A 14,824-nucleotide genomic window follows, 5' to 3' on the forward strand; every position below is an offset into this window, starting at 1 on the left:
AATGGAATTAGCAGAAACCACAGGATCCACCTGCCCTTTTTACTAGGGTAACTTTGACTTCAGCAGTGCCTTTGTTTTGTGATCTAACACAAAAAAGTGACTAGTCATGTAATTTTTTTGACCAAGTGAGGGGAGTTAGGATGATATTTATTACCATTGGATTACTCTGGCAGTCTGCTGGGGATAGACTTGATAACTGAGACCTCCTGGAATACCATACATGCCCCAGAGCAAACCAAGCTTCTAAACAGCTGAAGCCCTTCTGTGGTTCTTTCTTGCTTATTATTTCAGGTATAAGCTCCTCCACTAGGAAATCAGTGTTTCCCGTACTTTGACTCCACTCAATCTGCTCAAATTTAATTCACATTGTTTTTATAGTACATGACATCTGCTTTTCATTTCCATCCCACCTCTTTGTATATCATTTTTTTCCCGGCTAGTCCTCCTCCATTAACTACACATCTCTAGGAAACCTCTGCCTACTCCAGCCCATGTTAAACACTTTCTCTAAGCTCTCAGTGCGTTTCTAGTTTATATCTACACTTCTTGCTAATGCTAGCAAAAATTTTCTTCCCAGGTGGAAACTCACATGAGCAATAATCAATTCCCATAATAACTTACAAAAGTTACAGCATTTCTATTCTTATTCATGGGAAAAATAAGATCAAATGTCAATTTATCAATATTGATATGTACTCCTGAACAAACTTTCCAGATAGATTGGAAATTTCTTATTACACGGCTATAATCAATTCCTTAAGCAACAGCAAATTGCACCATTAGCTCTGCACATTTAATCTAGTGTTGAGAGGTTGTGTATATTAGTGAGAACTGGTAGTAATACTCAAAATACATTGTGAACCCTATTTTGTACGTGATATTCTTTCTTGAAATATTTAAGCTAACACTATTTTTGAACCAAGAACAGGACACGGGAGTACACACTGCACAGATAACCTACATCAATGGTTCCTAAAAATACCAGGGATAATTCCAGAACTTGACTTTCTGTGCCTTAGAGTGGATTCCGAAAAGGCTCCAAATTGGGTCTCATGTAGTTAGAAAAGCGTACTTACACCTAAAGGATATATAAAAAACATCTGTGAAAAGCATACAAATGTTCAGGCTCTGGGCAGTCTCATAGAGGATACCAGTTGCCTTATCTTTTCATTTAGGCTTCGAATTAATTCCAGCAAACTTTTTGCCTTTGTGCTAGGAGCTCAGCCAGAACAGTAAATAAGACAAACTCCCTGCCATCAAGGAGCTCACAGTCTAGTTACGGAAACCACCATAGAAACACGCGCGTACAGCGTGACATTTCCAGCGCGGAGGGAGCAGAAGGTATGTATTACATTTCTTTTGTATACCCTTCAAACGAGCAATTAAAATAAATCTTTCCCGGCGACCCTGTGAGAGGAGGCACTTCGGTAGTTCTGTGCGGGAGGAACATTGCAAGGTTGAAAGTTCCCCCAAGCAGCTGTGTACAACACCACAGTTTGAGGAGCCCGGGGAGGGGGCAGGGTCTCACTGGTCACAATCATGGCTGGAGATTATTTGCAGTCAACTGCCCTAGAGGTAATGGGGTTTGGAACTACTTTGGCGATTCGGTAAAAAAAAAAGAAAGAAAACGGAGAGGGGGGGTTCAGCTTACCCAGGAGCCCCCACCACTTGCTGATTGGACCCACTTAGCATCTGCAGGGAGGACAACAATGAAATGAAAAACATTTCCAGGGGTGAACCCCACGGGTCAATCTCCGGCTGTGCGGGACAATGGGGGGTCTGGCCTCCTCTTCTCTTCCAAAAGGATGAAGGAGTCTTAATGAAGAGACATTTTCTCCGCGAAGATTCTAAACCCCAGCGGGTTCCACTAACTCCAGAGCAGCGAAGCCACCGGCAGAGGCCGGGGGGGAGGGGTGTCGCTATGTGAATCGCCTCTCTGAGACTCGGGCCCTGAGGGAGAGCCGCGTCCCTGCGCCCCTCCGCCCGCTGCGCGCGACCCCGGGCGGGCTGCACGCTCCCAGCGGCGCGCTGCTGCGCCCCCGCCCCCGCCGAGCCGCGGCGCGGCGCGCACACCCGGGCCGGCGCGCGCCCCTGGCACACAGGCGCCGTGCGCTCGGAGCGCTCAGACCGCGGCCGCAGCCGGCCGAGGACAGCAACTCCCGCGCGCCCGCCGGCATGCGCCTGGGCTAGCGGCTCCCGGTTCCCGCGACCACCGCGCGTCCTGTTTACGATTATTCCCGTCTCACTCCCAGTCTCTCTCTCTGCTCGCTCGCGCTCCCTCTCGCTCTCTCTCGCTCGCTCAGACACACTCACATACGCGCACACACACAATCTCCCACCAATCTATACGCCGGAGGAGAAAACATTTCCGTCGCGCCCCCTCCCTCTCCACCGCAAGAAGCTGAGCAGCCGCGTGGTGGGGGCCCTTGGAACGTCTGGAAATGCTAATCCTAAAGCGCTTTCTCGCCTGTATCCAGCTCCTCTGTGTTTGCCGTCTGGGTGAGTGATCAGACCTCGGTGGGGTTCCATCTCCGGGATCGTGTGGGACACTGTTGGGGGGGGGGGGGTTGAGAGCCTTAGATACTTGCTGCCTCCGCCGCCATCTAGCAAGGAGGGAAAAGGCACGGTGGAGCCCACGGGGTCCACCGCGCCGCGGTGGGTGTTCAGCGGCGTGGGAGAGTGCGCCTCCTCCCCACCTCGCACCTCTGCCACCTCCATCGGCCCTCGGGGATGCGAGCTCCGTCCGGAAGAGAGAGGCTCGCGGTTCACGGTCCAAGTCCGCCGGGCTCTGCTCTCTCCCGTTTTGCAAAGTGTGGAAAGAGCCTTCTAGGTACACGTAAGAGAATAAAACCAAGGTGCGGGGCTGCGTACTAGATCGCGTTTTTGCTTTTAAGTTCATTATGGACTTGAATGAAAAATACACGTGCCCGATGCGAATAACACACACACACACACACACACACACACACACACACACACACACACACACGTGTCTAAAAGGTAGTAACAGGAACAAGAACCAACCTGACTTTTCAGTGTTTTCCAGTACTTTTAATTTAGTCACATTCAAGTCTGGGCAGTTTCCTTAAAAAAAAAAAAAAGTTTCTATCAAAATTTCTGTCATCGTCTACCACTGCTGCCAAAGTCAGAGGAAAGCTGCAGGTTGATATATTTATTCATGGATTCATCTTTCATCCACCACCTTCCAGCTTATACATTCAATACTGAAATTACATTTTGAAAAAAAAAATGTATTTACCTGGGATGCAGATTCAAGTGTTCTAGTCATTTTCCAGAAGAATTGTTAAGATTGGGTTTTTACATTTTGTTTCAAAAAATCTTTTTTCCTTCATGAAGATTTCCTATTATAATGGACTATAATAGGTTTGGAGGTATTAACCTGAAAGTCAGAAAAGGTACCTCGGTTTGTGAATACACATATTTTACTCTTTTCCGTTAGAGGATCCCATTTTTTTAAAATTTTAGATTGTTCATTATAAAGTAGATACTAACCTACATTTTTATTCAATTGATGGTGCTGCTCTTGGAATGGTAACCTTTACAAAGAGAAATCATTTTCATGTTCTAACTAATGAGAATTACATTTCAAATATGGTGATAATTGCCAACAGCCCCCCCCCCCCCCGTGATACATGGACATAATTTAAATTCCCAATGCTTAACAAAAATACTCAGGGGTGATGAGATACACAAGGTTGGCATTTAAGACTTGCAGGATAATCTGGTCCTGGTTTTCTCTAAAACCACAGAGTTAATTCTGGAGGGGCGAAGACATTTTTTGAAAGTGCTGTGCTCATCAAATACACACCTGTTGAATTTGCATTTTTATTATAGATCTGTTTTAACAAGAAAGCTAGGTCGTCTTGGTACTTAGATTATTAGTTAAAGTAAATTTCACTGTAGTACAGAAGTAAACCAGAGAATATTGCTTTGTATGCCATCCAAACCACTGCTTTGAATATATTATAAATTTTTAAAAATTGAGTTATAATTTGCATACCATATACTACATCTTTTTTTAATGTTTATTTTTGAGAGAGAGAGAGAGAGAGAGAGAGAGAGAGAGAGAGAGAGACAGACGGAGAGACAAAATGCAAGTGGGGGAGAGGCAGAGAGAGGGAGACACAGAATCCGAAGCAGGCTCCTGGCTCTGAGCTGTCAGCACAGAGCCCTTGTCTGGGCTCAAACTCACAAACTGTGAGATTATGACCTAAACCGAAGTCAGGTGCTTAACTGACTGAGCCACCCAGGTGCCTTCTAATTCATCTTTTTAAAGTGTATCAGTTCAGTGGGTTTTACTATATTAACAAAGTTGTGCAACCATCACCGCTATTTAACTATAGAACATTTCAGTCACCCCCAAAGAAACTCCATTAACAGTCATTCCTTACTGTCTCTGACCCCAGCCTGGGCAACCACTAAGCTACTTGTATTTTCTGTATATTTGCCTATTTTGAGCATTTCATGTAAATAGAATCATGCAGTATGTGGTCCTTGGTATTTGACCTTGTTCATTTAACATAATGTTTTCAGTATTCATCCATGGTGTAGCCTGTATCAGTATTTCTTTCCTTTTTATGGCTGAATAATACTCCATTCCAGTATTTCCAGTGTGCAAAGTCTTTTTTCAATAAAACATTCTTTATAGCTCATTATTTTGGGTTATACAGATTTCGGTTTATTGGATGCTTTCTTTAATGCTTTGATGATGTAAAATTTAACTACAAAAAATTAAATTAATGTCTAAGAGGATCACAAGTTTACATAACGATATTGAATGTAAGCCTGTATTAGAACTCAAAATGTGCTTCTTGTGTGTGACTGACAGGTGACTACTTTTGTATCCCTTCCCATTACAACAAAGTTGACCTTTTACATTGTTGCCCACACTTTGACCTAGGGCCTTGGCAGCCTCAAATGGGGTGAATGTCTTGACTTCAGGGTAACGTGTTTTGAAAAACTGAAGTGTATTATCTACAAATAAGATATGCAGCCTCCATTTCAATTATTTTTCCTCCAACATGTACTATGGTATTTGTGACTATATTTGTTGCTCATCTTCAGGGTTCTTGGAGCCAACGGGGTGGCCTGGCATATGTAATAGATGCTCAGGAAAGGTCTGTCAACTGAGATGTGCTGTGTTGGATGACAGCTCCAATACAGTTGAATGTTAGGCTGCCATTCTTACTATCATCCTAGGACAAGTTGTCGCGTTCATTAAGGTGTTCTTTGTTAGCAATTAAGAGTCAGTTAGCAAGGAATGACTTTACCACTTTCCATGCTTAAAATGTCCTGATGTTTTAATCTGGACATATAGACCAATTGCTTCTTTCAAATATCTCTCCAAACAGAAAAAATTACCATTAAATCATTTGGACTGAAAGAAATCCTTTCTTTACAAGCTAATACCAGGGATCTCTGGAGACCAAAGAGGAACATTATGGGTTTTTTTTTTTTGGTGGGTGGGGATTAAATATATTTGTGGGTTCATCTATTTGGGTAATTCTATCAAAATTGGCCCGTGGCCTCTGGTATCGTTGCCAGAACTAGCTAGATCACGGTTCTCACACTAGCGTAAGCATCAGAATCACCAGGAGAACTTATTAAAACACAGATTTAGGGGCTTACTCCAGAGTTTCTGATTCAGAGGGTCTGGGGAGGGGGGGCGCTGAGAATCTTGATATCTAACAAATCCCCAGAAAATGGTGATGCTATTGGTTCAGGTCCATACTTTGACAACTACTGAGCTAGTTTAACATTTAAATGTTAGCAAAATTTCTGGATTATTGACAAGTCTTTTACTGTGGAATTGATTTCTGATACCCAACTTAATAGTATTTTTAAAAATCACCTAAGTTAGACAACATTAAACGTTACTCACCTGAAGGAGATGCTTAATCAGAGAGGCAGAAATTAAAGATGGCTCCAAGGTAATTCCCTGAGTGAATTTGGACTTTCTCAAGAATAATTGAGAGGTTTTCTACTAGGTGGAGAACTAATATAATGACTACACAACTCTACCATTATTTAATCTTGACCCACTGAACAGGTAATAGGAAAAACTTCAGTGGCTTTCCTGTGAGGAGGCTAACTATGAGTCACAGAGGAGAGGTAGGTGTTTTAAGAGCTTTTAAGGAATAGTTTCTCTCAACTAATGAGAATGCAGGATATTTGAATTGAGTTATAGCCATGCAAGGTACTCTGAATATAAGAGTTTAAACAGTAGTATGAAACATGTAATGAATCAACTTCTGAGCTTTTAAGTCATATCTTACTGCTTTAAGGAACACATTAACTACAAACTGTACTCAATTCCTTTGTGAGAATTAATTGCTTAATTTATCCTGAGTATGGAATCAGTAGAATCCAAAATGTTGTGACTCTCAGTTTGGTCTATTTATTCTCTGAAAACAAATTGTAAACAGGAATAGAAAATACACATGCTTCTTTCCCTAAGTAATAACTAGTCTCCATTCAGGAAATTAATTACTTTTGATTTGCAGAGGAGCAATTTTCTTTATTTCATCTCTCTCCTTTTTATGTAGACGGTACTTGCTTTCGCTCAGGGAAGTTTGCCAGGATAAATCATTTCATTGATGAATTCACTTATGCTGTCATGCCTGCACTAGATATTTGGGAACTTTCTTAAAGTTTTATGTTGTGGGAATTTTGCTTCTGGCAAAAATTCAGGTTCAGGTTTTTCCAGAAACATGAGTTGCATTCCCCCATTCCCCTTGCTCCAAAGAGCTTTGACTTCTGTCTAATCTGGTAGCTTTGCTTGACCGTTCATTTGCCAACTGTTCAGGCTACTGTGGAAATGGAACCCCTCATTCAAAACCAGAGGATCTCAAAAGAAGGGCTTGGTTAAGAAGATGAGCTTGTGTTTTATTTCCATTTACCATCTACTCTGTGTTTTCCAGGGGCTGAATATTTTATGTACGTTTTCTCATTTCATTCTCCCCCAAACTGTTTGAGGTAGGTGTTTTCACTTTACGCATTTTACAGCTGAGGAAAGTGAAACACAGAAAAGTCAAATGATTTACCTAGTATCACTCAGCCTGTCTTAGCCTAAGTGTTTCTTCTGCCTCTTGAGCCTGAGCCTTTTTCTATTTTATCTCCTAGGAGACCAGTTTGCTGTTTGGAATTTACTAGCTTACTTCATATGAGATATGATGTTATATCTCACATTCTCCTATGTGCTTTCTTGCAGCTCTCCATTCATTATTTTACCCATGTGCTCCCATATTACTTTTTTCTCCTTTAAACAACAGCAACAACAACAACAACAAAACAAAACTAAGGCATAATTTTACCCTTTCTAGTGTACCATCTTGGAAGTTTTGACACATGCATATGGTCACTTAACCACCTTCATCCAGATGTGGCACATTCCCATCAATACTGTTTTAATTACTCTTTCATTATGTGTTTCCTAAGTGCCTGACATCTGCTAGGCAGTAATAATTAAGCAGTGTGTAAACCCACAGAGTCCTAACACTCATGATGCCTCCAATGCAGCTGATCTGATTCAGTCCCCACTATGAAAATTTTCTTTAAATCTCACTTTTAAGCTACTTTCTTCATTTAGAACTAGTTGCGAATAGTGGTCTTTTCCAAATCTCTCTTAATGTGTTAAATATCTAAACTTTCAAATATATTACAGTGTTTCCCACTTCATCAACAAAGTCAGTGGTAAAAGTCAGAGCCAATTTAAACAATACATGCATGTTGGGATTGTGCTTTACTTTTAATGTTTTTTTTTTTAACTTTTAATGTTGGGAGTAATCCCTAGCAACAACTTCAGGTTACAAAAGGAAATCAGTTTTTAACCGCGTTTGTAATTCTTCAGAGAAATGTGTAACAAACTGTATAAGCATTAAGGGGAAAATTATTTGATCATATTGCGCAATCCTAAAACACTTATATTTTAGAACTGTGATTTCTAATACCATAGCAACTAGGCATATGTGAACATTTAATTTAAGTTTATTAAAATAAACTAAGTCAGTTCCTCAGTCACAGTAGCCACATTTTAAGTGCTCAGTAGCCACATGTGGCTGGTGGCCCGATGCATTGGGGCAATGCAGATACAGGACATTTCTACCACTGCAGGAAGTCTGTGAACAGTGCCGTTTAGAATTTTAAAAAAGCTGATAAAATGTTGTTATTACTGATCAGAAGTTGTCAACTCTACTAAAAACACTTCTAAAATCATTAAAATTATTTTTAGTGTTGATATACGTAGGTGATTTTTGTCCTTTGTTGCGTCAACTATATAAAAATCACAGAGACCTTCTGGTGACCTTAGGTAGAGAGCAGAAATAGATGAAGAAAATTTAAGGGCTACTTGGTGGCCTTTATGGACTCAGGTTGAATGGGAGAGATAGCTGCTAGTTCAGGAGTGAGTGTTCTGTCCTCACAGCTCATGTTCCCTAATTTGTTGCAGCATTCACTATATTGTTTTTGCAGTGCCTGTCTCCCCCAACTGGACTGGCTCCTTGAGGGCAAAGACTGTATTTCATTCATCTCTGGACTCAACATTCTTGGATTTAATACCTACAGTTGGTGCTTAATAAATCTTTAATGCATAAGGTCATACAGAGATAATACTGTACAGCTTCATAGCAGTAGTTTTTTGCCCTTGAGATCAGCCGGTTTCCTCTTGTCTTTCCTTCTTTTTTATTCTATTCTATTCTATTCTATTCTATTCTATTCTATTCTATTCATTTTATTTTTATTTGTTTTAGAGAGAGAGAGAGCACATGAACAAGGGAGAAGGGCAGAGGTAGAGAGGGAGAGAAGAGAGAGAGAGAGACAGAGAAAGGGAAAATCTTAAGCAGGCTGCATGCTCAGCACAGAGCCAGATGCAAGGCTCACGCAGGGCTTGATCGCATAACCATGGACTCATGACCTGAGCCAAAATCAAGTGTCAGAAGCTCAACTGGCTGAGCCACCCAGGTGCTGCTGGCCTTTCCCACTTTTGATTCTGATCCCAGTCTTTGAGACAGATCTGCATTCACCTTGACCCATCCATTTTTAATGCTACTTCAGGCACCAGGACTTCACTTTGATTCTCTCACATAAGCATCACATAGATCCAGTAGCTATCTGCATAAAAAATGAAGTCCCAATGATTGATCATGCATGTGTAGTAGCAGGAGCAATTTGACATTTAATTATAGATGTCTTAGCATCAATGAAGCTTGGATATGTCCCAGGGAGCAGTATGCATGTGCCTGTGTGTGTGTGTGTGTGTGTGTGTGTGTGTGTGTGTGTGTGTATGAGTGTGTGTGCACATGTTCACCTGTTAGGGAGGAGAAGGTAGTGGGGGTGAGGGGTGGTTAGTAGTGAGAAATGAAATATCTTGAACCCATGAAGACTATTTTCAATCAGTCAAAAGCCATCATATTGGATTAAGTCCTCTCTTGTCACTCTGGCCATAAGAGGTAGTGGCCCAAGGCAGTTCTGGAAACCAGATAAATGACAGGAAGTACAGTTACATTATGTGGATATGCATGCTTTTGGAATTTGTCTGTAGTTTTATCATTCATCACAGAGATGATGTACTGAACCTAGCTTAGCCCTGCACATAGAGATGTTCAGCAAATATTTGAATTGAATTGAATTCATATAGAACAGGCAATGGCATGAGTTAGAAATACAGAAGTTAAAAATAGAAAAAAGACTTGCTCTTTTTAAAAACATCCTGATGTCTGGATATTTGCTTTATTTTCTCTCACTCACCTTCCTTCCTTTCATTTTTTTATGTATGTGTGTGTGGCTGTTCCCTTCCATATTCACTTCCTTTAAGCACAAATCTAAGACAAAAACAAAACAAAAAAACAAAACAAAACAAAACAAAACACCTCAACATTGCTCAGCATCTCAATGAAGAGCTAGTTAGGAGACTGATACTATTTGATACCATTATTTAAGAATATTTTTACTGTGTTAATATAATTTGGGGAGCTTTGTAGTTAACACAGTTTTAAAAGTATTGGTTAACATTTTTTTTCTTTCCCCAAATTCTAGTATGTTAAAATGGGCACATTGTTTTGGGCCTTTTTGCTTCTGATATTTGTGCACAGATATTAAAGTAAATTCAGTTACTTAGGGTCCTCATTACTGTGAACTTTGTCCTCTCACTCAATAAGCATGCATCAATTTATCTCCACATTGACAAAAGATAGATTTTTTTAAGTTTCCCTGGAAATACAGCTTTCATATATTTGAAAAGAATAATTTATTAATTAATAAGCAAGAAAGATTTTCTGTTAAAATATCCATGACAGTGACCACAAACACCTCTCCACTCCTAGAGAATCTTTCTGTCCTTCTCTTTATCTGCCTTTTCCATTAACATGTACTCCAGAATTTGTATGTTCTTTCACTGACTGGACCACTTGTTTCTTGAATTCTAAAGCTGTAATGTATTTACCTCAAGATGGGGCTTGATACTAGACCTTTTCTCTGAACTGATCAACTCAGTACTGTGAGTAGGAATAAAAGAAAATGTTGCTGCTTAAAATGACCTCAATTTTTAGCAGAGATCACGATCACCACCAGAGTCCAGATTATGTGCTTAGAATAATAAAATGCTGGCCATATAAAAAGCACTTTCTAGGTTTTCTCATGGTTTTCAATCGCATTGTCATCAAAAAAGTTAAAAGTTTGTTCCATAGGGACATTTTCACCATCTTGCATTTCTTAAATGGGATATATAAAAGTGGCGTTCCCCTAACACAGAGACTTTGTCAGACTCTTGGTCTGCCCTGAGGAGCATATTGCACATGCGATATCACTGTTATGTTTGTTTCAGTGCAAAAAAAAAAAAATGGAAACCATTGATCTAGTTCAGTGGTTTGCAATCCTGGCTGCACTTTGGGAATTACCTGGTGTCATGAACTGACTCTTTGTGTCCCCCACAACATTACTGTTTTGAAGTCCTACTACCCAATGTGTATAGTATTTAGAGGTGGGGTCTGTGGGAGGTAATTAAGTTTAGACGAGGTCATGAGAGTGGTAGGATTAATATTTTAATAAGAAGAGAAAGAGAAACCAGAGCTCTGTTTCTATCATTTGAGGACAGAGTGAGAAGGCAGCCATCTGTAAGCCAGGAAGAGAGCTCTCTCTAGCTAGCCCCTTGATCTTGGACATCTCAGCTTCTATCACTGTGAAAAATAAATGTTATTTAAGCCGCTCAGCCTATGGTATTTTGCTATAGCAGCCCAAGCTGACTATATACTTGGGGAACTTTTAAAACATCCTGATGTCTGGGCTCCACCCTGAATCAAGTATATGCGTGGGTGCAGAGCCCAGACATGAATATATTTTTTTTAATTCCCCAGGTGATTACAGAGTACAGCCAGAGTTTAAAACCACCATTCTAGGCCAACCTCATGATGCTACTAATCTCAGTTCATTTGTCTTAAGGTAGAGGTATTGGCAAGTTTCATGCTATCCTAAAACAAAGCTAGTGCCACAGGACAAAGGCCCTGGAAAACTTCCCATCCGTCTCTCCTCTTCTTAAGGCAGCTTCAGTTTCAGGGTAACCTTAGAAGGAGGAGTAAGGACTACAGTGGTTGACCTCATAGTCTTTGCAAGCCAGAGAAACTTCAAGAGGCCAGACGTTCTTGGAGTTGGTCCAAAGATTCACATCTCTCAGCAGGTGGGAAGAACAATTGCTTGTATCAGGACATGAGCACAGAATAGATTTTATTTTGTCAATGATACATATTCTTGTTGTGCCCTTGTCTTGTTTAGTTTCTTTTTCCATGTATAATTTGTTAGAATCAGAGGTATTTTCTGTGATGTAGCAGATACAACATTTAGCTACATTTTTTTCATTTCAGCACTTTGTTTTGTGTGTGTGTGTGTGTGTGTGTGTGTGTGTTTAAAATTACATTTGCATTTTTTGTCAAGTCTAGGCATTTTCTTTTTACTGTATTTTAAAAGGCATTATTTAAAGGCATATATTTAAGAGGCATTTTTTTTTACTGTATTTTAAAAGCACTAATAGCTCTACTTAAAAGTTAACAAGGGTCTTTTTTACATGGTCCAAACAACTACTTCAACATAGTCATTAATGGTAAAAACACAAACAAACACAAATCAATTTACTGAATCTTTATGGAGCACCTTCCTTGTAATTTCCTCTAGAGAGAGTATTCCTCCAGTGGTCTCCTAAGCTTTTGCAAGAGAGAAAAATCCATACCTTAATAGCTCTCCTACAAAGCAGAGGTCGTAGTATATGAAAGTGTGAGTCGTGAGGCAGGGTAGGCTAAATTCACCTCTGGGAAGGTTTCTAGGAGGAGGTGGGGCTGGATGTAAACCCTGCAGGGTGGCTGGGTAGAGCGTTAGTAGGGCATCAGTGGCAAAAGGATGGCATACACAGAAGCATGGAATGGGAGTGATTGTGCTGTTTAAAGGGAGGAGAAAATCAGGAGGTATGTACTAGTGGAGAAGTATCAAATAACAGGTAGGACTTCCAGTGGTTAATTGAATGATTTAGGGTTTGGAATTTATCCAGTATATGATGGTGAACTATTGAAGGTTTTGAGTAGTGGAATGTCTTGATTAGATCTCTTTATTTTAGGAAGATAACTGAAGTATCAGTATAGGGTGGATTGGAGCAGAGTGAGACTAGGGATCAGGAAGCTCAATTTAAAAGACTGTTACAGTGTGACAGTCAAAGGGGAAATTTGATAGATCATTTGGAGGTATAACAATACCATCCTCTTTATATAACACTTTAATGATTAACAGGTACATCAAATACCTCACCTCATTTGATATAAGTGCGGTTGGCATAATTACTGGGTCATTCATTGGTAGTCTTCAAGGGAGTGTCTTACCTGGAAAGTTAAAGGTGTCAAGGACCATATAGAATCAAAGAAATATCCATGAAGAAAAAGTAGAGGCAACAAATACATACTGTTCTACTGAAATTGATAATTGGAAGGAAAGAAATGAGGGAGAAACAGAGCCTGGTAGCTTGAAGATTGCTCATTTATTGAATGGTAGAATTCCAAATTTGTTACCATAAGATGTAGGAGTTAAAGCTAAACATTTCCTCTGAAATGATTAACTCAGGGCCTTGAGAGTTAATAAGAAGAATTGGTACCACTTAAAACGGTCTATTTTTTAAGTTTTTTTCTTTTATTTAAGTAATCTCTATACCCAATGTGGGGTTCAAACTCACGACCCTAAGATCAAGAGTCACATGCCCCTCCAACTGAGCCAACCAGGCACCCCTGAAATGATCTATTTTTATTAATTTTAGTAGAGGTTGTAATAACAACAACAACAAAAACACTTTTTCCCCCCTAAGGATGGAAAGAATTTGAGTATATTCATAGTGTCAGGCTAATTTTATCAAGTCTTATCAAAATTTGTGCTCTTAAAAATAAGCACCAGGTACTATTGAGATATTTCAGTCAGCTGTATGCCAATAAATAGGCTTTCCTAATATCCACAATTTCAGATTGCTTGAAGGTATCATATTCATGTCACATAGACTGGTATTTTATAAATTGCTTGCAAACTTGTGTTTTACATAAAAACAGTGCAATGAAAAAGAATCTATAGAATAATCTTCCCAGAAATTTTAAAATTGATTTTAACATTTTTTTTAATTCATGAAAAATGCAATAGGATTTTGTTACCTACTGTATGTCTCTTAACATATATTAAGGATACATGAAGTGATAAATTAACAAATCATTTAATTTAGGAAAGCGATAACATGATGCCTGTCAAGAATGGAAATGTTGGTGTGTGTTAACCTGTATAATGAAGTAATATATTTACATTGGGCTATATAAAAGTTGGATGCAAGACTTCTGTATGTAAGAAATATGACTAAATAGATTCTTAATGAGTAATATTTGGTTTTGGTAATATTTCCTTTGATGGTTTTCAGAGTGAGTAAATGACACAAGGTATGCATACATATAATATATATTTGTATAAGTATTTCTATGTATTTATGTGTAAATATGCATGTATTGTATATTGTATCTACATGCATATATATGTGTGTGTGTGTGTGTGTGTATATACACACACACACACACATACATATACACATACATGGTAAATAAGTAAGGAATATATATGTTTTTCGGCTTCCCAATGTTTTTATGCTTTATTTTGAGCATTAGAAGATTAAATCCTTTGGGAAAATTATTAACTGTAATGGTAGGAATTACCTGGATATTTTCAGCCTTACTTTTTCATGCCTCCAGCACAAAGAAAGGAGAGGGAGAAGGTCTACTTCTTCTGTGAGCTGAATACAGTGCTGTCCCTCTACAAAGGGGTCAAGTCCAGGTGAGATCACTAGAACTCATTTCACCAGACCTTTATTGAACAGCTACTGTGTGCTTAACACTGTGCTTGGACTTCAGTAGTTTTTCTTTTTGATAAGTTAATCTAGTTGCAGGTATCAAATGAACCCTGGTGGGAGCACACCAGAATGGAAAATAATGAAATAAATATTAGATTGTACGAATCAGATTTTAAGTCTGTGGAAAGTCATATAAAGGGGAGACAAAGATGTAAATTCATTTTTAAAATGTCTCTGTGAGCATGTGAGTAGTACTTCCTCCTTTTGAACATGGAACATTTACTTTACATTTCAATAATTTAAGCTTCTTTTGTGTTCTCTCACACACCCTTTCTTTTTTTTTTTTTTTTGTTCTATACAGAACAAAGAGACACATCTATTTTATTCATTTTAGATTATTCACTCAGAGAGGAGCTTGAACCCCCAAATTGGTTGGGTTTTGCAGCTCTAGTCTGAAAT

The 14,824-nt window shown here is 39.4% G+C and overlaps 1 protein-coding gene across 5 annotated transcripts in view; it reads left to right on the forward strand.

Annotated features, from left to right (window-relative positions):
- The first annotated feature begins 2,084 nt into the window (after positions 1–2,084).
- Positions 2,085–14,824, forward strand: part of PTPRZ1 (protein tyrosine phosphatase receptor type Z1) — a 186,839-nt gene continuing 174,099 nt past the window's right edge. For 3 of the 5 annotated variants that reach the window (XM_023250521.2, XM_023250522.2, XM_023250523.2), the window contains exon 1: positions 2,085–2,499. In XM_023250521.2, the coding sequence (XP_023106289.2) occupies positions 2,442–2,499 (58 nt within the window). In that variant the 5' untranslated portion in view covers positions 2,085–2,441. The remainder of the gene's footprint in view (positions 2,500–14,824) is intronic. The other 2 variants (XM_045052659.1, XM_045052660.1) reach the window with 1 other exon arrangement.

The sequence above is a fragment of the Felis catus genome, chromosome A2, assembly GCF_018350175.1.
Source record: "Felis catus isolate Fca126 chromosome A2, F.catus_Fca126_mat1.0, whole genome shotgun sequence".
NCBI classification, from domain to species: domain Eukaryota; kingdom Metazoa; phylum Chordata; class Mammalia; order Carnivora; family Felidae; genus Felis; species Felis catus.